The sequence below is a fragment of the Madurella fahalii genome (assembly GCF_045866475.1).
Source record: "Madurella fahalii IFM 68171 DNA, scaffold_3, whole genome shotgun sequence".
Classification (NCBI taxonomy): domain Eukaryota; kingdom Fungi; phylum Ascomycota; class Sordariomycetes; order Sordariales; genus Madurella; species Madurella fahalii.
This window is the reverse complement of record NW_027263973.1, coordinates 583,820-605,606: the sequence shown is the minus strand read 5'-3', so window position 1 is coordinate 605,606 and position 21,787 is coordinate 583,820. Positions and strand designations below refer to the sequence as shown.

The 21,787-nt window shown below is 54.1% G+C and overlaps 5 protein-coding genes across 5 annotated transcripts; 3 read left to right on the top strand and 2 right to left on the bottom strand.

Moving 5' to 3' along the window:
• Positions 1–3,434: 3,434 nt before the first annotated feature.
• On the top strand, positions 3,435–3,770 carry MFIFM68171_05691 (uncharacterized protein; the record flags this gene model as incomplete). The annotated part of the gene is made up of 1 exon (XM_071061111.1): positions 3,435–3,770. The coding sequence occupies one exon, from the start codon at positions 3,435–3,437 to the stop codon at positions 3,768–3,770; it is 336 nt and encodes a 111-aa protein (XP_070917212.1).
• A 2,900-nt stretch (positions 3,771–6,670) lies between these two features.
• MFIFM68171_05690 (uncharacterized protein) lies at positions 6,671–7,309 on the bottom strand (the record flags this gene model as incomplete). Its single annotated transcript, XM_071061110.1, has 3 exons — positions 6,671–6,950; positions 7,024–7,172; positions 7,256–7,309. The coding sequence occupies 3 exons, from the start codon at positions 7,307–7,309 to the stop codon at positions 6,671–6,673; spliced, it is 483 nt and encodes a 160-aa protein (XP_070917211.1).
• Positions 7,310–11,468: 4,159 nt separating this feature from the next.
• MFIFM68171_05689 (uncharacterized protein) lies at positions 11,469–12,255 on the bottom strand (the record flags this gene model as incomplete). The annotated part of the gene is made up of 2 exons (XM_071061109.1): positions 11,469–11,813; positions 11,911–12,255. The coding sequence occupies 2 exons, from the start codon at positions 12,253–12,255 to the stop codon at positions 11,469–11,471; spliced, it is 690 nt and encodes a 229-aa protein (XP_070917210.1).
• A 3,962-nt stretch (positions 12,256–16,217) lies between these two features.
• Positions 16,218–18,015, top strand: MFIFM68171_05688 (uncharacterized protein; the record flags this gene model as incomplete). Its single annotated transcript, XM_071061108.1, has 3 exons — positions 16,218–16,378; positions 16,430–17,795; positions 17,866–18,015. The coding sequence occupies 3 exons, from the start codon at positions 16,218–16,220 to the stop codon at positions 18,013–18,015; spliced, it is 1,677 nt and encodes a 558-aa protein (XP_070917209.1).
• A 1,928-nt stretch (positions 18,016–19,943) lies between these two features.
• MFIFM68171_05687 (uncharacterized protein) lies at positions 19,944–20,832 on the top strand (the record flags this gene model as incomplete). The annotated part of the gene is made up of 2 exons (XM_071061107.1): positions 19,944–20,233; positions 20,346–20,832. 2 exons carry the CDS (start codon positions 19,944–19,946, stop codon positions 20,830–20,832), a joined length of 777 nt encoding a protein of 258 aa, XP_070917208.1.
• Positions 20,833–21,787: the final 955 nt, after the last annotated feature.

Here is a 21,787-nt window from a genome sequence, read left to right as displayed (position 1 = left end):
ACAGCCCTGCCAACCCGCAGCAAACTGTGATCATCCTGCTTGCATCACCCCACAGGAAGCAGGGTGAAGTGTAAGTCACCGCCCCCATCGTGGGCCGACCGACCTGGCCACACCATCAAGCCTAATCACCAGGGTTCCATCCCGTTCCGTCCAAGGACAGGGGAAGCAACAACAGCCTGAAGAGTAAGGTCGATCAAGTGGCAGAATGACTTGCATCTTCGGCTTCCCAAAAACCTCGGGCCCTGGTCGCTACTGTCGCGGCCGACACTTGGCCCTTTCCTGAATTGTGTCAATGATCCCCGGCCTTCCTTCCTCACTAGTCCCCGTGCAGGGGGGGGAGTTGTCGAGCCGGGCGGCCGACGTAGAGGCGGCAAGGCTTTACCTATCGATCTCTGTCTGGCTCGCTTTTGTGTTAGCCCTAAACTTGACTTGGAGCTACGTAATGTGTAGGGAATGGGTAACGCGGGCTGACTCGGGGACATTTCGAAGCCGGGATCCACACCAAGGAGCTGTTGAGACAAGCTGCCAACCATACCCATTCCATACCACTAATGGCTCACTACGCAACCATGTGTAGTTTGACCATGATAGACGCAAACACGAAGCCGAATGACATGGCTAGTCCCCAGACGCCACGTCGCATTTCCGGCTCGCTAACCACCGACCGGCAAGACGGGGTGGAGATATCCCCCAAGCCGTTCTGAGCCTTGAGAGTCAACAAAAGAACGTTTTGACGGCGGGGTCGTCGTGGTGGGACGGCGGGTCGCAATTCATGTGAGAGCAACCTCCTGCGTGGGACCCCGCTCCACCGGCCCCATCCTTTTCAACTACCACCATAGAAGCAGGGCACGGTCGTAGCCAAGGGCCGAGGTGCTCTAAATGAGAATCTCGGTGTTACTAACGGTTAAGGCGGTGGAAGCGATCGTGGGGGTCACTCGGCTGGTTAAGACGGCACTATACAGGACATCAAGCTTCCGCTGTAGAGTACTAGTGGGATGGCGAGCCGTATTGCCAATGACACGGTGAGCTGATACGTTGCTATCTTGTCACTATGGATTCCACCGTTACCAAGAAACTCCTTCACACCATCAGAGTCGGCACTTAGGCGCCATGGTGGGTCATCGTGCTTCCTCCAGAGGTACAGTGACCAGACTCTGGCTGCGAGTTAAACTGTCCCCGGCGACCACCACCACCTTTAATACAGGGTTCCCTTCCGAGTGGCTGGCTCCCGTCGATCCATCGTGCAAGGGAAGCCGGGAACCCAATCAAGCTCGAGCCGGAGCACAAGAAGGGGCGGCTAGGCATACGTCCCATAATCCCATTTAGCAACGGTTTCCGGACTATGGACACGCTCTGCTCCAAACACCATCAAGTGGCAATTCCAGCGGGCGTTGGGAGGCGGTCCATAGGAGGTTTCTTGTGGCACTTGGATATGGAGAACGCTACGATTGCGACCATGCCAAGAGACGTTTGGTTTACACCCTTCGGACCAACGTAAGGAACCCTAATGCCCCACACCATCCCTGATGATATTATGGTACATGACGGGGGGGGAGGAGGAGCCTAAACGAAACTTTTTTTTTTTTTCTGTTTTTTTTCTGTTCTTTTTTTTTCTACTGTGGCGGCCGCGACCTTGACCATGGACACACCCCTCCCCCCCGTTTCCCCTCGGCGGCCCTGGCCGCGGCCACGCCGACCCAGCCTAGCCGGGACAGTTGTTGCCATGTGGGTCGACCCGGAAGAGGCCAGGCCGGCGCCCGCAAGGTAGAACGGGAGGATCGTCTGTACATGGCTCACTAAGACCAAGGGTCCCGCGCCAGGTGGCGGGGTCATCAATGACGACAAAAGCCATAACAAACGGTGACAAACAGGGCTCAGTATCCAGTAGGCTCTGCCCAAGGCGCGACAGGGAGTGTGTATGTTGTAGAAAGTACCGCGCGGAGACTAGTACGTACAGGAAAGGGCAAGGCGTACTCTTTCTCTTTCTCTTTTTCTTTTCTTTTTTCTTTTTCTTTTCATTTTTTTTATTATTATTTTTCTCTTTTCGTACCCGTATGGAAAGCCACGGCTCGCGAGCTTTCGGGCCAATGGCACACGGCAAGGAATGAGACACAGCACACCCAAGTTTGCCCCCATTGATGGCAATGGACGGTTCCTGGAGGCCCGCCACCGCGTCTGGCCCAAGCCGTGAATGTGTTCATGGCGTGGTGGGGAAGGCGTGTGTGCTCGACCCTGGTTAATGAGCCGTGAACGACGTGGCTCCTATGAAGGCCATTCCGCCCAGGGGGTACCTGCGCGGGCCAGAAAAAAAGAGCTAATTTGCCGGCAAGGGTGCCATCGCACACCCTCATGGCCGGACAGGTACATCCTCTGCTCGACGTGTGATCGGGAGCGTGATTGACGACGGGGGGGAAGTCACCCGGAGGGCCGGGGGTGGGAAAGGTGTCAGACCGGGGAATGGACGGGAAGCTTTCTTTCGCTTGACCGTTTATCTTCACCTTTCTCCACCTAAACCATTTTGATGCATGGCCTACTACCGTGTGTTGGCGGACCATCCCCCCTGGACTCAAGGGAGAAATGCTACGGCACGGAGTATAAGTACTAGCGGGATGCCTCGATGAATCCAGTCGAGCTTGGAACGCGGACCTCTGGCGACCAACGAGCCGGACCAGGAAGTGATCGAGATAAGATACAACACTCTCACCTCAGCGATCACCGCGCCGTGCCAACGGTATCACGCAAGGGAGACGACGAAAGAAACAGGAGGTCATACCTCTCCCTATGATCGACAGAAGCAAGACCCCGGAATTCAAACCGGCGCGCTCCAGTACCTATCTAGCCTTTCCCCGACCCTTCATCCGGGGTGAGTGAGACCCATTGCGCGAGGACCACGCAGCCTGAGCTGCTGTGGTACCCCAAGAGCTGGCTGGCCTGTTACCGGTCGCCACAAACGAAAGGCCACGAGCGGAGATGGGGGAACCCAGGGAAGATGAAAAAGAAAGAACCAGGCTGACCTCGAGAGTTTTGTATGAATCAGATCAATCCAATTAAACTTTTACGAGACGACAACGACGACGACGACGACGACGAGAAGACCGATCCACTCAAGAGAGCAAAGAAGCGGAAAGAAAGGGGTTGAACATTGGACCCGAACCAACTTATCGTCCACTACCTCGACAGACATCAACCACTCGGGTCCCGTCCAAACCCACCCGCGGGAACGCCCCCAAAGCCTCAACTCCCGCTCACCCACCCATACACCCATACACCCATCCAACCACACACCCACACCCATACACACATCTCTCTCCCACACACACACAGAGAGAGAGAGGGAGAGAGAGAGAGACATACATAGCAAGAGAAAGGGGAAAGAGAGAAAGGGACAAAAAGAACAAAAAAAAAAAAAAAAAAAAAAAAAAAGAAAGAAAGAAATGTGCTACTACCAACAGACGCGGTGGATCTGCGGCTACTGGAAATGGGGCAACTTCCGGGAGCAGTGCCACAAGGAGCGGCGGACGGGGGAGACGTGCGGGCTCAAGTTGATCTTCCACACGGACGCCATCTCGGAGCCGTGCAAGACGTGCGACGCCATCACCAAGAAGGACCGGCGCATGCAGAAGATGCAGGACGACATCTCGCGCTGGCAGCGCGAGGGCGGCCGCCGCGCCACCATCGAGAAGACGCAGGCCGACATCGAGGAGCTCTACCAGCAGGTCCGCCAGATGTGGATAGAGCACCAGACCCGCGTGTACAGTATCAGCTATTAGGGTCTCTCCGTCTTGTCTCTCCTCGCTTCTTTTTTTCGTTTCTCTTCTTTTCCTGTTTTTCTTTTTTCTCTCCTTTCCGATTGCGGATTTGGTTTGGGAACCCCCCCGGGGGTGGTTAGAAGGGATGGGGATGTCACTGGGTCAGTCAGTCAGTCTGTCTCGCGCTCTCTCTCACTCTCTCTCTTTCTCTGCGTGACAGAAGACTGCCCCAGTCTCCGGGCTGGTGGGAATGGGGCAGGCGGGTCGGAATGGCTGGAGTACAGGGGGGGGGGTTGATTTCTTCTACTGTACGGATTCTGTTTCCGGAAATGGAAGGCAAAAACGGGGAGCGGACATGGACGACACAGGATCAAGGGGCAGGAGTCCGGAGGGGGGTCTCGGAATGGTGGGTTGAGAGGAAAAAGCTGACCATCTTTTTCTTGTCTTCTCCTTTTTTGTGTTATCTTGGGTGTCAGGATTTAGAGAAAGCGGAGTCAGATCCAAAGCCATTGGGTGGGAGGTGGGAACTGGAGAGAGTGTGTGAGTGAGAAGCAGACCAGAGCAGGGGGGCCCTCATGTCGGGCATCGCCCTAGCAGCTGCAAGGCGAATGGGCCGGGTTCGTGAGATGGGAAAGATTCAGGGCCCTGATTTCTATCTTTTTCTTTTTTTCCCGTTCACAGCTTGGCGTTCCTTTCAATTTTTGGGCTCCAGTGTCTCCGAGGGCACCTACCCGGTCTGTGTTTTCACGATGTCCAATGTCCAGAATCAAGAGTTACGTTTTTCTATTGATGGGTTTTTTTTTCCTGGTCTGGGAGACCGTGAAGAATCGGCAAAGGGGCACAGGAATCTCTCTCTCCAGCAATGGGGGTTTTGCGATGAGGGGACATGAAGAACGAAACAGTTTTATCAGTAACGAAGCTACAGATTTTCCCTTTGCTCCTGGATCCCCACCATAGTTCGTTCGCTACGGGATATTCTTCTCACTGATGCCCAAACAGAAGGAGGCGAAAACCAAGGGGCGAAAATACCGAGTATGGCTGATTTGGCGCGGTTACCCCTTTCTTCCCCTTCCCCGGCTCCCCGATCACCTTGGCATTTATCAGAGAGAGCGCCGGTGGCTGCATCGTCTCGGCGGCTGTCTAACATGCGTAAGGGTGCATATGGGCGGGATTTTCATTATTGCCCAGAACGCGGAACTTCAACGTGCAGAGCCGGGGAGCATTCCCACTGGCTTTTTCTTCCTCCTCATGGGCCCCATCGGCGGCAGCATGACGCGGGGGGGTCCGCGGGGGCACGGGTGGGAGATGACAGAGGAGGGAGGGATCGCAGGGTACAGTTGCAGTCTCTGGTCCCTTTTGGCTGCGGAACGGGCGGCAGAGCGGGTGGCTGTACTGATCTGGCAAGTCATCGTAGAACCTGTAGCCGAGCGAGAGGGCAGACGGACGGCAGGTCTGGGCGAATAGGAGAGGATACCCGCAGCGGGGGGAGGGGGAGGCGAGTGCAGCGCGGGAGGCGTTGTGTGTCTCACCCGAAAAAGCGCTGAATGAGGAGTGGACGGGGTGGCCAGGGAGATTCGGGCTCGGCTCCTGAAAGGGGATCCAGAAGGTTCTGGGCTGCCCTTCTTCTCTGCTGCTTCTCTTCCGCTAGGCCTGAAAAATACGGGATATCCTGACAGTGAATCGATAGCCGGCCAGCACCTAGAAGGAGCCGTTCGGGCGCAGAGGATCGCAGAGGGATCTCGTGGTTTGTTGAGGTGCGCATCCCAACGGGGTTCTGGGGCCAAAGCGGGCTCCACAGAGGATGAAGTGGCCGGGCTGGAAGGCTGAGAAAGTTCCGGTGGGTTTGGCGAGGGGCCTGGCAGTTGCACGTCGCAGTTCTCTCCGGTCTGGTCGGAATGCTCGCTAGGCGGCCTCTGCGGTGGCAGCTCAGCCATGGCTGAGTGACGTTACCTGCTTCGCTGCGCTGTAAGTGCTTCCGCTCCCCCTGCTGCATATCCTTCTGTTTCTGGCCGGCTGGCTGGGCCGCCGCCCCTCAGGCCGTCCACCCCTCACCCTCCCCTTCCGATGCGTGGCACCCCCCGTTCTTCCCCGACAACCATCTGTGAGCTGCAGGTGGCCCAATGGGTCTTCCATAAATGCCGAATCACACACAGACTCCTGCTTTTGGTCCTTGTTGTATTTGTCGACGTAAAGTTGACATCGTGTCTGGCAATGGATGCGAATGGAATGAGGGGCCATCCCGCGCTGGGAATGCCCGAGAGGGAGAACGCCGAAGGCGGAGTTCTCGGCGATGCCACGCGTCCATAAGAGGCTAACTGAAGGTCGGTGACGCTCTGGAATGGTTGGGATGCAGGGCAGAAGCCCTGTTTATACTGGAGTCCCCACTGTGAAGTAACATCAGCAGTCCAGGTGCACGTGGTGTCATTAAACGGGGCGTGTGACCGCCTCGGCGCGCTTTTTGAAACGATTCGCGACGGCGGGCCTTGATTGGCTACCCGACAGTTTGAGAGAGCCAGTCACAGACAAAAGGAAGCTTTTTTGATTGATCTGTGGTACAGTCTGCACCATCCCCCCATATTCCCGGACTCCACACCCTCACGGGATCATGATGCGGTGCCTACCAAGCCGTCAGAAGTGAGACAAAATGGAAGCGGGCCCCGCCTCCATGGGGTATCTAGCGTTCAATAACGGGCCGTCCCACGTCACGTTGTCACGTTGGCCCTCGCCGCACTCTTGCCGAAAGCTTAATAAAACGCCGGACGCCGGGGCGGTGAGAAGGGGGGACAGAGGCGGGAATACCGGCGGATTGGAGCATGGTGTCGGTAGGTATGGGTCAGCAGGCTCTCTCTCTCCTCCCGGGAGCGGAGCTCGACCAAGCCGGCGTCTTGGTCAGATGACAGCGTGGGGGGTTGGATAACATCTCAGCGCATGGCAGCCGCAGCATCGGCGAAGTTGCCAACAAGAACGTCGCCGCCATCGAGCTTGATGGGCAGGGGGTTCTGCTGCATCTCGATGTTGTCATCGTCCGGGGTGCCCCAATCAACGCGCGCCACAGCGGCGAGGTCGTCCTGCGACGACAGCTTGGAGAGGAGAGTGTGGTAGCGGGCCATCGTTGCGTCCTGGGCGGCATACGCATACGGAGCGGGGGCGGGCTGCACGGCCTTGTCCTGCGGCACAATGTCATAGATGTCGACCATGTTGCTGTGCATTCGCGGTTAGCCATGCGCTGTCCCATCGACTAACCGCGGAGATCTGAGGAGCGGGAGGGGTAGACGCACTCGGATGTCCGGGCCACGCCCTCTGCAGAGCCTCAATCTCTCTTTGGACCTCCTGCGGATCCTCCTGGCCCATCATGTGTTGCTGGTCGAAGCTGCCATAGTGCATGTTGTTGGGGTCGTCGAAGAGATGTTGGGCCTCGTCATCCTGGAGGGCAGACAATTGTCAGTTTGGGCTTGTAGAGCGCCGGCGGCCCAGCTAAGGGCGAGACAAGGAAGAGACGGACGGACCTCATCGTAGTCATCACGGCGACGGCTGCCGAGGCAAGAAGAACAGTTCCCCATGACGTCGTGCGGGGGTTAAGTCTCAGGGATAAACGAGTGTGTCGAAGCGCTGAGCGCAGAAAAGGCAAATGGGTGCGTCAAAAATCGGGTCTAGTTCCCTCGCGGGGGAAACTGGTGGAGCCGGGTCATAAGGAGCGACTGGCCGTAACGATGGGCGATGCAGATGGACGGATGTCGCATCGTCGGCCGTCTGGGCTGCTATTGCGGAAGATTTTTGAAGGTTTCCTTGTCTTGGGCTGTGCTTTTTCCAATCGCATAGCCTTGACAGGTGTCATTGGTCAGCGCGCAACGCACGTGCCGGTGTCTTGGCATAGAGCTCGATTGGGTTACCGCGGTACTGTACTGTACGGATAAATAACTGGACTCGGCCTGCTGCGCTGATTCAATGCGAGACACTGAACAGGAAACCTGAGCACTTGCGGAACCAGACGACTGAACACATCCGGCGCGCTGACCGCATACCAGTCGGTAGCATCTCCAGCTCCGGTGTGGGTAATTAGTCGGCAAGGGAATACGTTAGCGAGTGTGGTGGTTGCCTAACCAGCAGGAATTTTCACCTACTCTTAAATCCACCAGGATCCGGGACTGGTCGGGTGACAAGGCCAGGGCTAGCTCGGTGTCGGCTGTCAGAGCGTGTCAGATAACTAATTATTTCGGAAAGACCGGCGAGATAGACTGCCAAACGACCGCTAACACGTACACATAATGGCAGCAAGATTCCGCTTCCCACCACTGTCCCGGGAGGGGGGTGTCCGGGAGCGGAACCGACCCTCGCCAGGAACCCAGGAACCAGATGTGCAAATCACCGACGGCTGCAAGCCGAGGCTGCCCAGCAGTCTGTCTCAAATGTCGAGCCAATGCCGTCGTTCCCCTGTGGCGATCGCTGCTCCATGCACAACCCCGGTGCCGTCATCTGCACGGGCCAACATCACGATCAACATGGTGATCTTGTCAGCTAGTGTAGTCCGATGAGACGAAGGAAGGTGCTGACAAGTAAAACCTCTCGCTGTTTTGCCGTCTCTCATCATGCCGTACTGCACGACACACACTCACAATCCAGCCATCTCGCCTTGTTGCAATGTTGCAGTCGAATTTGACCCTAGAACCGCCAGCGCAGCCCGCCGCGTTTCTATTCCGCCCGGCATGGCCAGCCAGCAACGGAATCCGGGTCTTGGCGGGGCATCGGAACAGGGACTCGCTCGGCGCAGCCTGTGGGCCGAGCGAAACGACCTGTCCACAGGGCGGATGGTGCTGTAAGTCGATTTCTACCCTAACGGAGCTTATTCGACTGGCGATTGAGTCAACTAACGGCGTACACACCACAGGCGACGTCGGGGACGCGTGCTCGCTTGATAACGGTGCCTACCTCTGCTGCCCTTCAGGCGGCCCCGGTTGTACCAGAGTCTGCGCAGTTGGCGACTTCCAATGCGGTTCCATCTGTTGCGCGCAAGACCAATCCTGCATGGGTAATGATACGCCATCCCCCTTCTGCATCGACCAGAGCCCGAGAAGCTCTTCAGCGAGCATCGGATCCGTAGCCTCGACATTGTCGTCCCTGTCCCCGACCCCTAGCAGCAGTACCCCCACCGCGGCGCCCAACCCCGTAATCCTCTCAACGACAACCGCCCACGGTAGCACCAGGCGCGCCTCCTCTTCAGCGGCAACCTCCACTTCCATCCCGACCCCCTCCGCAACCGCAACCCCAGCCTCCACCACAGCGTTTAGCGCTTTCCCCGCCGCCGCACAAATCGCCATCGCCATCATCGTCCCCGTCCTCGTCGTCGTAATCGTCTTCTCCCTCTGGTTCCTCCTCTTCCGTCGCCCGCGCCGTTTCCAGACCCCGCCAAGTACCTATGAGCTCAGCCAAACCGGCTCACGACGCTCAGGCCGCCACCTCACCCCACCTCCTGCGTATTCCAAGACTGGTTGGGCCGGAGACGGGTTGAGTATGCATGAGAGGTTTATTGCCGAGTCTAGGAATGGCGGAATGGGGAGGGGAGGGGAGGCAGGGTGTGAGGCGGGGATTTTGGCGGCGGGTAGTAGAAGGGAGGAGGGGAAACGGAGGACGCTGGCGGTTACGGTGCCGGGCGTGGGAGCGGGGAGGGAGTTGGGTGAGGGCGGCACGAATGGGGATGTGTCGCCTACTTCGATGTATTCTTCTGCGTCTGTGGATGGGAGATCGAGGGGGGATGTGTCCCCGCTCTCTGCGTCAGGGCCGGGGATTGCCCTTTAGGGTTCGCGGGTAAGGCTATGGGGGTTTACGGAGTTGGGAACACGGTGGTGTATGGAAGAGGAATGGTAGGATGATGTCAAATGTGCTGATGCGAATCGTTAATAGTATTAATAATAAGATCCTTTAACTTTCGGACCGTCATTCGGCAGCGCATACATGCCATAGCCCTGCTTGCTAAGCCATACAAATTTGGATTCTGGTCTCGAACGTTATAACAGAGAAGACGTGGGGGGATGAGGGAATGGGGGAAAAAGGAAGCAGACGCGGCTAAAGGTAGAATTTGCAGTGATAAACTAATGGAAAACTCCAATCTCTTATCGCGGACCACAGAGCTGCATACTCCTGGCTTCATATAGGTCGGAAACGATCACTAACTGGACGTCGAGAACTTCCATCTGACCAAGCGACTGGTTTTCGGAGAACCCATTCCCAAATCGACCTGCCCCAAATCAAGATGCCGGGTCCAGTTGCAGTTTGGCAGGCAGCTGCAACAGAAACAGGACGCTTGGCAAGACGAAGAAAGGGATGCATGGGCTCTTTTCAGGCCTTATTATCCTCCGGTCCTGTTTCTTCCACTACGGAACTTGATCGTCACAGGAAAGTGAGAGTAAAAAGAGGAAAGGATTGTAACCACAACGATGCCTAGGTAAAGCTTAATTATCTAAGAATCAGCAGTATATCTGAAGTGTGGATATGTAAGGAGGCTACCGTGTGGCGAGACGCTCTCTCCGGCCTACAATGACCTATTCGAACTTGTTGTCTGTAGTCTCTTAGCGGATATCCCTAGGTTCTGCGGCAAAGCTTTGGTTGGCACCGTGGAGATTTGTCAAACGCAAAATTTATACATTAACTGCTCGTTCGCCTCGGGAGCCAGGGGCCCCGCCCTATCCGGCATAGACCTCACCGAAAACCAAAATACAAAAATCGTTGGCACGGCTACCTCTATCATGCTTATAGGCTTGTTCTCTATTGTACTAAGACTGTTTATTGTACTCGGCTGATGACGCGGGTCCTGGACTGGCCGAGGACAATTATTCCATTATAGCGGCAGCGGTATAAGCCACCCGATCTAAGCAACAAAGCATACAAGTAGCTCACTGACTCATCGTCGTATGGGTCAAGGGCTTGGACATCGGTACAATACTTTGCTGTCCGGTCAGTGTGCTCTGGGTTGGAGGGAAGCATCGTCAGGTCGCGCCTTTCGACGAGTTTACTAAGCTCTAATTACCAACCGTCACACACTTTCGTTATCGTTTAGATCACTTTTATTCCTGATGCAGTGACCGAAATTCTGCCTTTCTACCGTCACATGTTTGGCATCGGTATCATCCTCTTCCTGTCTTCGCTCCCACTATCCGCCACTGGCTCGAGGTCACAATCACCTGGTTTGTTACTCCTCTGCTCTCTCTTGCCCCTTGACTAAATTCAAGTAGCTTTCTAAGTTGGTATACAACATTCTACAGTACAATGTCTATACACTATGATTGTAATTTTGATTTCGATGTTGCGCGAATTATTGCAATAGTACATTGCCTGACGCTGTCAACCAAGTCGTGGATCTCTATTCGAATCTGGAGCTAAGTATTAAAGAAGCTTACGAGCATACTAGGCCTAGACTACCTATCTAAATGGTGATGGTCCGGAGCCTTCGCGGCATAAACGCACCACTTCTTCATCTGTAGCCCCCGGGAAGAGGCGAGGAACAGGACATCTAAATCAATCACTTCATTTTCTGACGCGCAATCCAACGTACCCCGTAGAGCCCACACATCTAAACCCCAAGCAATGACAACCGGAAAATGGATAACAACACCGAGGACAACGAGCTTTCCAGTTGCGTCAAGTCCTAGACGACGGCCAGATAATAAGTTAACACGCAGAAGACACTGACACCAACGTGGGCGGATTCACGCGGCCACCGGCTCCTCAGATAACGACCTCAAACTCATTGCCCTTCTCAAACCACTCCCACGTCTTGGCGGCAATATTAGTCGGGTTGCGCACGGCGTCAGAAGGTGCCACGGGCCCGGCGACATTGATGACGCCGACGAGTACGCCCTGTGAGCCGTACGTCATGTTGAGGCTCTGCACCAGGTTGCGCTGGGCTGCCTTGACCAGCGACAGGGCGAACAGCTGCGGGATGGGTTCCATCGGCAGCATCGAGCTCGTCACGATGAGCGCGGGCTTGGATGCGGCCGGATCCGCGTTGGCGAGCGCAACCAGATGCGGCATGTACCGGCCCGCAAGTGTGTACAGCGCGGAGACGTTGATCTAGATGGGTAGTGGTTCCTCCACGTCAGCAGGCGTCCAAACTAGGCATGTCTAGCCAAATTTAGGGGAGAGTGCTTTTGGGCTTAGTTAGACGAACTCTGAAGTCGTACTCGATATCCTTGACGCTGTGGTCGAGGAGCGACGAAGGCAGGACCCGCGCGGCGTTGAAGAAGACGCATTCGGGCTTGCCTAGGGCCGCATCCGAATCGTCCAGAGCCTTAAGGAGGGCGTCGGTATCGGTGATGTCGACGGCGCAAGTCTTGATGGTGACCTGCGGGCCAACAGCCTGTTCCACGGCGGCTTGCTCCACCTTCAGCTGCTCAGCCCGCCGGGCAACGAGCACGACGTTGCTGTAGCGCTTTGTAGCGAACAACGTCGTCACTGCGCGGCCAATGCCTGGGCCGGAACCAACTACCAGTAAAGTCTTGCTCGGATATGCCATGGTGGAGTTTCAGTTTGACCGGGTGCAATCAGCTGGATCAGAGAAATGTAGCTCCCAAAAAAACAAAAAAAAAAAAAAAAAAAAAAATTGCCTGCGAGGCGCTCTGGCTATAAATACTACCTGGGCAAGAAGGGCTGCCTACCAGACTAGGATGTTGTCCATTTCGCTGTTTGCCTACCATAGCACAGCCGCTGTTGGTACCCGTGGTAAATTGAGCCCCATAGTTCCAGACCCTTGATTATTTGACGTACGTGTTACCGTGTATATAGAGTTGCATATACACGGTAGTATCTGCTGTAGAACCAGTGTTCCGGCGAACCCGCACCAATTGATGTTTTGTTGGGCGGCACTGAGATGGACAACTAACAAGGCTGTTCGCAGCACTGTGATGTAGGGGGGCGGCGCGGGAATCGGCGGTCAACGTATTCGCGTTCCAAGGTAGGTGATAATTTACGACTGTGATATGACCGACAACAATCTCCAGTACTGCCATCCTGCCAGCGGTTTATGAGTCATTGACCAGCGCATGCCTTTGAAGCATCTCGACGTGCCCGGTGGGAACTAAGGAGCAAATCTTTCTTCTCCTTGTTTACGTAGTTATGCCTCTTGTTTGACTTCTCGTGCATCACAGCCTTAACATCTAATACAGGCGCGTATCTTATATACGTTACCAGTAGTAGTTAAAAACCGCTCTGATGGCCCAAAATGATATTGCTTAGACAGCCGTTGTACACTACTTTATTATAAAATGATCTAGATATTGACTGCGCCTACTTAGGTCCGTTTCATTAGCATCACTAGCAACGCAGACAAATTGTTTTAGCTTCCCAACAGCCCAATTGATATCGGCGAAGCCACTGATGGCATTCTTGTTAATAACATTGCAATTAATTATCCGTTTCGCTGTCATCGATCGCCTAGCAATCCGTCGATGGTAAGGCCTGCGCCAGTACCCAAAGAAGGAGCACTAGTGTTGAAACCTCAGGCTGCACTGCTAGTATGGAACGTACCTAGGCCATGCCGTAAAAGGGCAGAAACGGCGAAATCCCGCACAAAGAACCGTTAGGTGTTGCCGAGACCCAAATGAGCGTTGCAAATATTGATGACAGCGAGGGTGGGTCAGCAAAATCTACAGAGCCGTCAGACGCCCAGTAGTCCTGAGAAACTTCAGCGCTCTCTGGCTCCTCCGTTCAGGCCTTACCTTATATATGGAACAAATAGACAGCATCGCTAGAATAAGGGGTCCGTCAGTAGCGGAATATGAGGCCCACCCCGAATACTTAGACTAAGAACATCCAGGCGAGTGCAACCAGATTTGATCTGCGTCATTCATCACCTCTTGTTAAAGGCCCTCAAGTTCCACAGCCTCGCAGATCCATGGGGCGGGGGGTTTATTAACGAGACCTCCAATCTGTAAGCGAGGGGACCTGCTCGCTAGCTCTTCTTGCTTCGTAGTAGACCAGCAATGTTCGATCTCGGTCATGTCGGCGTAGTTAGGTTTTGGGGGGCTGGATGCCCCTGAGCTGTTCGCGGAGGGCTGCGCGTTGTGCGGCCCTGAGGTCCTTCGGTCATACCGCTATCCACCTCTTCTATTCTCGCCACATGAGGCCCGATGCATTGTAACGCCCGTCTGCTGCGGCCGGTCGCGGCGGATGACGTGGTGCTATGACGGCATTGATTGTTGAGCGCAGGGTTGCTGACCTCTGACGATAACATGTAGACGAGCCGTAGACAACAGAAAGCGCGAGTACCCCAATATTTCAAGGGATTGCTGCGACGGGAGCCGAAAATAGATGCTGATTAGGTAAAAAAAAAAGCGTCCCATGGACTGCCGGACGTCTACTTTTCGAAACCAGGACTGTGGTGGAGAAAGGAAGGGTTGATCGCAGCTTTGCAGCATGAATTGATTGGACGAAGGAAGGACGGGGGTGGATGCTCAAGTCTCTGGCGAGGTACTGTACCAAGCACCATACCTGGCTGTGACCCATCCCCCCGCACTGTCGAGGCACTCGAAAATGGCAGCACTCCCAGCCAAATTTGGCGGCCAGAACAGCAAGTTCTCGGCTTGATGTGTGATATCTGGTGGTGTAGAAGACATATAGAGAGTGGTAATAAAGGTATCAGCTTAGATGCCCTAAGAATGTAGAGGTAAAGTAAATACCATTATATAAGATAATCATACTAAGTATATTTGGGGGTTAGTGTACTCGGTGAATAAGATGCCGTGTAAGTTTGGGTGTAGAGATAGTAGCAGGAGGTACAGTACATCGCGACATCTTGGTAAAGGAGCTAACATCATGAAGATATAGGGCGTACCAGAAAGAGAACTGATATGTCCTAGCTGAAATATCTGTCTAGAGTGAGAAGAGTACTCGTAGGAGGCTCGGATATCTAATGGGAGAGCAATATAGTACCCCACTGTTCTTGTATAGGGGTTGGTCCCGAGCAAACAAGTTCGGTCGGGTTGCCCACCACGACGAAGAATCCACAGAGAGTTCTTTGTCCAAGTGGGGTCACCAACTCGAGCTCGGTTGTGTGGGCCGAGCCACCACCTGTTCCTTCCACCAGAGACCGCAAAAACAGAAAGTCCGTTCGACCTGCTCTCCGGAGTGGGAGATATCGGAAACAACTGGCACCGGACCGAGCCGGTCGCCACGCGGGAGAGAGCACTCTCTCTCCGGGAGCCCTCAAGGCGGACTTCCCATCAAAGGTTCGTCCCTGGCGCAGTCGGAGGATTGATCGGGTCAGAATCGCTCACCTGCCCTGCCCAAGGTTAGTAAGAGACTTCGGCGGCTGAGAAGCTCGCCTATCCTGATTTGTTTTGCCGAGGCTAACAAACTCTGGGTAGGTGAGTCCTCTCGAACCCGAAGCCCTCTGCTATCCGAGGACAGGCAGAGGATTCCGAGTCGAAACACATCCCGAGACCGGCGAAGGAGAAACGACTTTGGTGGACCGACCTGTGTTGGTACTCGGGAGGAAGTTGTTCGATCTCCGGGGTGGACAGCTCGACTTCGGTCCAGTTCGATCCTTTGACCCTCGCGAAGGAAGCGGGGTTCGGCGGCTTTCTCGTTCTAGCGACTCCGATGTCAGAACTGGTGAGGGCGTGGTCCCGAACAAACAGTTTACCAAATAGGCAAGTAGTGATTTTGGATGAGCTTTCTAGTATATCCCATGATATATGTATATATGTATGGTTGTCAGAGTAGTAGATGAGGTCATTAACTTTAAACTAGCGAGAATGCCCTCCACGCGCTAATTACCCTACGCGTAGCTTATAGAGAGCCAGACAACAGTATAATTAAGTAGCACATAAAGACCCAACAGGTTTGAACACCTGAGATTATTAATTACCTGCGCCATTTAACCCGTTGATCGATCAGAATCCCGTGTTCATTACGCCAGTAATTATCAGTCGTTCAAGGCCTTCAACCCATATCGACGGTAGCCGAGGCTGGAGTGCAAGAGCACATGAGACATCGAGTCACGAGGCTCTTCCCGGGCAATCCGCCTTGCATGACTCTAACCAGGATACGTGCAAGGGTAAGCATCCTCTATTACGCTAAGATCCAACTCGTATTTCAAACAACACAGAATCCCATGTTTCGATTGGTTACCGAACCCCTGGACCCTCGCCGTTCCCTGTGTCTTTGGGTCAGGCTTCCATCCATCTTATAGAGCCCCTCATAACATCCAGGAACCAGGGACTGGGGACCAATCATTCCCCACGCATAATCCGGGCACGTGGCTTGGGAGGCACAACTCGAGGAATAGTTCTACACTAGTACATGAGAATGGTGGAAGGATTCGCCGGCGGAACCGTCACTGTCTCCAACATCATGCGGAAACTCCAGAGATTCGAGTTTTCGCATGGGAATAAATACCCCTCTGTTCCCGATGGTACGGCGTCTATCTCTCTGCACAAGTCAGGGGCTCTACTACAGTCTTTACCGTTACCTACCACAATGCAGCTCCCTAGTCTCAGCGTCCTCGTTGCGTTCACGGCAGTGCCTTGGGCGGCCGCACAGCAGCTCATTGGAATCAAAGCTGGTGTAAACCCGCAGACGGGCGAGCGACCAGCCAGGCTGAATATCAACGATTTACATTCCCAAGGCGGCCCGGCGTGGTATGCCACATCAGGTCCATCTTGTCATGAACAATACTAAACGCAGGATAGGGATCTCTTCATCCAAGCCTTGTCCGCAATCCAAGCAGCACCCGAGGATGATTGGCTCTCTTGGTATCAAATCGCCGGCATCCACGGGCTCCCATTCAAGCCGTATAACGGCGTGGGACAGGTGCCCGGTGGCAATGACAAAGCCGGCTACTGTCCTCATGGGCAAATCACATTCATTACCTGGCACCGCCCGTATATCGCCCTCCTTGAGCAAACCGTCCACAGCCAGGCCGAAAGGATAGCGGCCCAATACTCTGGTGCGTCGGCAGCAACGTACAAGGCCGCCGCCGAGACGTTGAGATTCCCCTATTGGGACTGGGCCGAGGATGCGCGGTTGCCGCCCGTGACCATGGAGCCCATGGTCCAAGTCAATGGCCCCAACGGCCCATTGACTCTCCGCAATCCGCTCTACAGCTACGAGTTCCAAACCTTCCCCTTCACGGATCCCGACTTCCAAGGATGGACAGTCACACAATTTAACGAGACCAAGCGGTGCACGGATGCCGCCGAGGGCAGCAACGGCGTTAACGACTACGAGCTCATCAATCAGCTCCTCGTAGGTTGGGCCGACCGCCTAAAGGAGTTGGTTTACTCCGTCTTCACGAGCAGTCCCGAATTTGCGGCCATGGCATCAACCCAGGGAAAGGGCCCCGATTTCGAGAACCCGCACAACGTCATACACCAACAGCTCGGCGGCGGTCCCATCTTCACCAAGGTCGGCCACATGAAGCCCGTCGCCTGGTCCGGCTTCGACCCCATCTTCTGGCTGCACCACACCAACGTCGACCGCCACTTTGCCATGTGGCAAGCCATCTACCACACGGGCGCCATGTTCAACCACTCGGCCGCCGGCTTCTATGCGTTTGGCATCGCCGACGGCCCCGTGACAGCCGACACGCCGTTGAAGCCCTTTGTCGACGGTTCCGGCGCGTTCTGGACCAGCAACCGCGTCTCGTCGACCCGCGAGCTGGGGTACACGTACCCGGGCGTGAACGACTGGGCCCTCAGCCCGCCCGATCTTGCGCAGCAGGTCACGGCCCAGGTGAACCAGCTCTACGGGCCCCCCGCAACGATGGCGATTGCTGCTGTTGCTCCTGCGGTGGCGGCGCAACGGAAGGATTATGCGGCCCAGATTCAGGTGGACCGCGCGGATCCCAACCTGCCTCTGCCGTGCACCATCGAGCTCCGGATCGGGGATGTTGAGGCGGGCGCGTACGCGCTGCTGGCCATGCCGACTGTGGGCCAGGGCTTTGCGAACATTCCGCTGCAGAGCGCTCTCGAGGAGGCGGGCGTGCCGTTGAATAGGCCGGCGAGCGAGGTCGTGGCGATGCTGAAGCGGGAATTGCGTGTTGTGGTGAGAAACATGGTAGGTTGATACCGCGCCCCCTTCTCGTTCTTCAAAGGGAATAGTGGCTGATATGTTGAAATGCAAACAGTATGGCGAAGTAGTTCCACCCACGTCGGTGGGCAGCCTGACGATTGAGATTGAAGACCGCGATGTTATCCCGGCACCGTCGGTGAACGAGTTCCCTCGTTTCGGAGAGAAGACGAGCTGGCCGCTGGATCTCAAGGACCTTCAGGCCTAGGGGATTGTCTTTTATAATCATACTCTGGTGGTTGGTAAAGAAACGGATTAGAGGAGCAGAGCAATTTATTTGCATCTCTTGCTTATTACAGCCTGGTAATCTGAGACGAATCTGGGCACACGAAATTTCTTTTTCGTCCGTACTCCTGAGCTGGGGTGAGCTGTGGCTGATTTGCCCTGAGCTTTCCCTGATTCTTCCCTGATCAGGGTGATCCCATACGCGGCCACTGCACAACCCCAGAGGCCCGTTTTCAGTCCCCCGGCTAAAGTTTCTATCGATAGAAAGTAAGTGACGTGTAATTAATCCATAGGAATGGCTCCCGGGCAACAATTCCAATTATGATGTAAGTATATACTAGGTATGTAACTAACTTATGTTATGTGTGCTAGAAGCTTTATTGCCAAGGGAGAGTAACCTGTACCTTACTAAAAAATTTAAACAAAGTAAAGGGATCCAATCACACCTCTTTCAGGTCTATTGCCTTAACATGTTATACTACAAAAAGATATAGTATAATTAGAGGCTATTAATAGAGTTGCAGACAATAGCGGTAATGTTGCCTATTTATACTCTTATCTAATTAACAAGTATTATTTTCTACTACTAGGGTATATAAGCCGTTTTAGTAGTTTATTGATTTATACTAAGGAGATGTTAGTTAATTTGTGATGGGCTTCTATTTTCAATATCGAGGATAGAATTCCCGCCTTGTCGAAATTCCTACCTTATCGATATTCCTACCTCGATATAATTACGGATAGTGTGTAACGTATTTTATAAGCGAGTGGTGGTTATAAGCGAGCGGTGGGACTGGTAAGGGCTGGACGCTCATTGAGCTATAGCACTAAACGCTAATTCCCGGCTTAATCCCGCTGTTAGTGCCACAGCTCAATGTGCGCCCAGCCCTTACCAGCCCACCGCTCGCTTATAACCACCACTCGCTTATAAAATACGTTATACTTCTCTAGGCTAAATTCCTGTTAGGTATATACTTATTCTACTAGCAGAAATTATGCAGGGCTTAACTCTTGTTACTTTGTATTCTGTACTGCTTCTTCCGGCAGAATATTGATACCTGTCAGATAAAACGCAGGTTTAGCATCCTACGACTAACAATCGTGGAGCTCCCCACCTTTTGGGTGTTTGGTGTAGTTGGTAGTTTGCGACGATACCCACAGAGACCCAGTTTGCGACCCCGAGCCCATATTTACTCTCTGATACTGCGGGCTACGTATTTTTTCTACCGGCAGAAAATTTGCGCCCAGCGTCAGGGACCCAGTTCTCGACCCTAAGCCAGATCTTGTTTCTGCTACTTCGGGCTTTTTACCTTTTCTGCTGGCAGAAATTATGCTTATAGATCTCGCCTCTGGCGCTTAAGGACCAAAAATTGCCACAAGGGACGAGAACTGGGTCTTAAAGAGAGCCAGGCAGCACAAGGCACCCAGTATCGACCCTCTCTAATGCCAGAATTAGTGATGACATCAGGTGCAGATAATGATAACGAGAGGGATAGCAGAGGTAACAGCCCTAGCCTGTGCGCAGTTGCGCCCACAGATAGCTGTGGTCTGACAATCCAGATCTCGGAATTACTTCCTCCCTATCTTCACCAATCTGGTCAATTAGCCCGTGCCGTGACAGCCACTCTTGCGCAAAGCAGCTGCGATCGCAAGAGCTTGGCCAAGCGAACCCTCAATAACCACCCGTAGGGACTTTACAGCAGTATTGAGCGCCACCCTCGGAGGCAGTCGTTGGTTCTCACCATCTTTGCCAAATCCTCCCTCCTCCAACTCATTGACTCTCAAAACACCATCACTACCCTCTAGTCTACTATCACCACCCAGGTCCATCGTGTGTTTAGCACCTTCGTTGCAAAGGGAACACTAAACAGCCGCCCACAGGGCGGGACCGCTGTCACTGGGAATGAGGCCATGACGTCATTCCCCGAGCTGAGCGCTTCCCTCCGCTCCAACCCTCAAGACATCACCAAATTCTTGTGCAATACTCTTCACGCCAAGTCCTGGAACGACATCATCGCCGACCCGCGCCTTACTAGCTTTGTTGGCATGCACGGCGAGGACCGCGAGGTGACACGCGATGTCTCCTCTCATAACATCGCGTGTATGGCGCTGAATGACCCACCTCGTATCAACACATCATTTGTAGTCAATACTCCCCATTGTTTCATTTACGGAAGCTACAAGACGCAGACGGTAACTTGGTGAGTCAAAAATGCTTCTGTGCCGCAGTCGAGTCGCTGGCGCCGGGAATATCATCGAGTCCTGGGCACTTCTTAACTGGAAAAGTGATTCTTAACGCTTTAACAGAGACAGTCGCCGCATTAACAACTTTGTTAAGTTTCTGACATTGACAGTGGGCGTCCACCGTCTTAAGGACCTCACGGTCAAGCGTGGTGAGCATGAGACGCTTGCACCAAAGGACCGGGCCGATAAGCCGGCTGAGAAGAAGGACGACTTGAACAAGGCGCGGAAGTACGCCCTTGGCCTCGCAAAGGACAAGAAGGCCAACGAGGCGCTGACAGAGAAGATCAAGCGCCGCATCGAGGCCGACAAAATAGGGTGGGAGTTCCAGCAGGCTCGGGAGAGGGGGGTTCGGCTTGCGGCCGCTGCTCGTGCGGAGGAGCAGACGAAGACGAAAAGCGATGGTTCCCAGGCCGGTAGTATCGAGAAGGGCAGGTGTAATAGTAATAAGGAGCAAGATGAGAAGCCAGAGGAGGAGCAGCAATTCTATCGCACTAAATGGCATCTTCTTAAAAAACGGGTCGGTGGTAATGAAGGCTGGGGAGCCTATAAGCGCTAGCGTGAAGCAATGGGCAATGCCCAGAAGAAGGCCCTTGGTCTAGTGGTGCCTAGGATCGAAGAGGATAAAGAGTGGGTGTCTGCCCTCTCGCGTAGATAGTAGGAGTGATAATCAAGGCAAATCATGCCCCTGCCCCCTTTTCTTAACAGTTTTGTAGCATCAGTTGTCCTTCGTATTGTATCTCCTCTTCTACTCTCACCACCAGTCTCAATTGGATATCTGTAGGGAGAGGCACAGATTCTCTTTGCTTCCGTCAGCTTTCCTCCCACAAGGATAACAACCATAGCTACTGCCACTCGGATAGACAGCGTGAAAGTCCCAAGCTGTTGTCGCATCGGCATTTAGCACCTCGAGGACAAGGCAGCGAATCAAATCAGCAGATTCCAACATTACAACCATGAGCGCCACACATAATGCGGGTTTCTTCTTCAGGTTAGCCACTGGTGCCTGATGAGAGCCTTGCCAATCTCGACTTCCCTTCAAAAGGCACGTCAGCGCTTTTTCGTGGTCTCTGGCTCTTGCAGCTGCTCATTCACTATTTGCATCCGTAGCCGCATTCTTGATCGCACCGATACTCGAGACAGTAATGACTTGTGCAAGCAGCCGGGGGATCGATCTCGAACGACAAGATGTTATTGACACCTTGCCTGCAGAGGTCTCAGAGGGACAACATCCGCCCCCAGTTCGTCCCCCATCCCCTACCATAGAAGAAATAGAGACAGCTCGGAAGGCGTCTCCGCACCTCTACCGCGTCAAGGATCCTCTAGAAAGGCCCGGCCACGTTTGCTTCATCTGTCTTAATACACGCTAGGATAGGAATCAGTTTGCCGTCACAGTCCCTTGCCTCAGACCAACAAGAGCCAGAAGAAAACGCATTTATACAATAGTTAAGGATGGCGATTCTGAGAAGGGCAGGGGCGAGGGCGAGGGCGAGGGCGAGGGCGAGGGCGAGGGC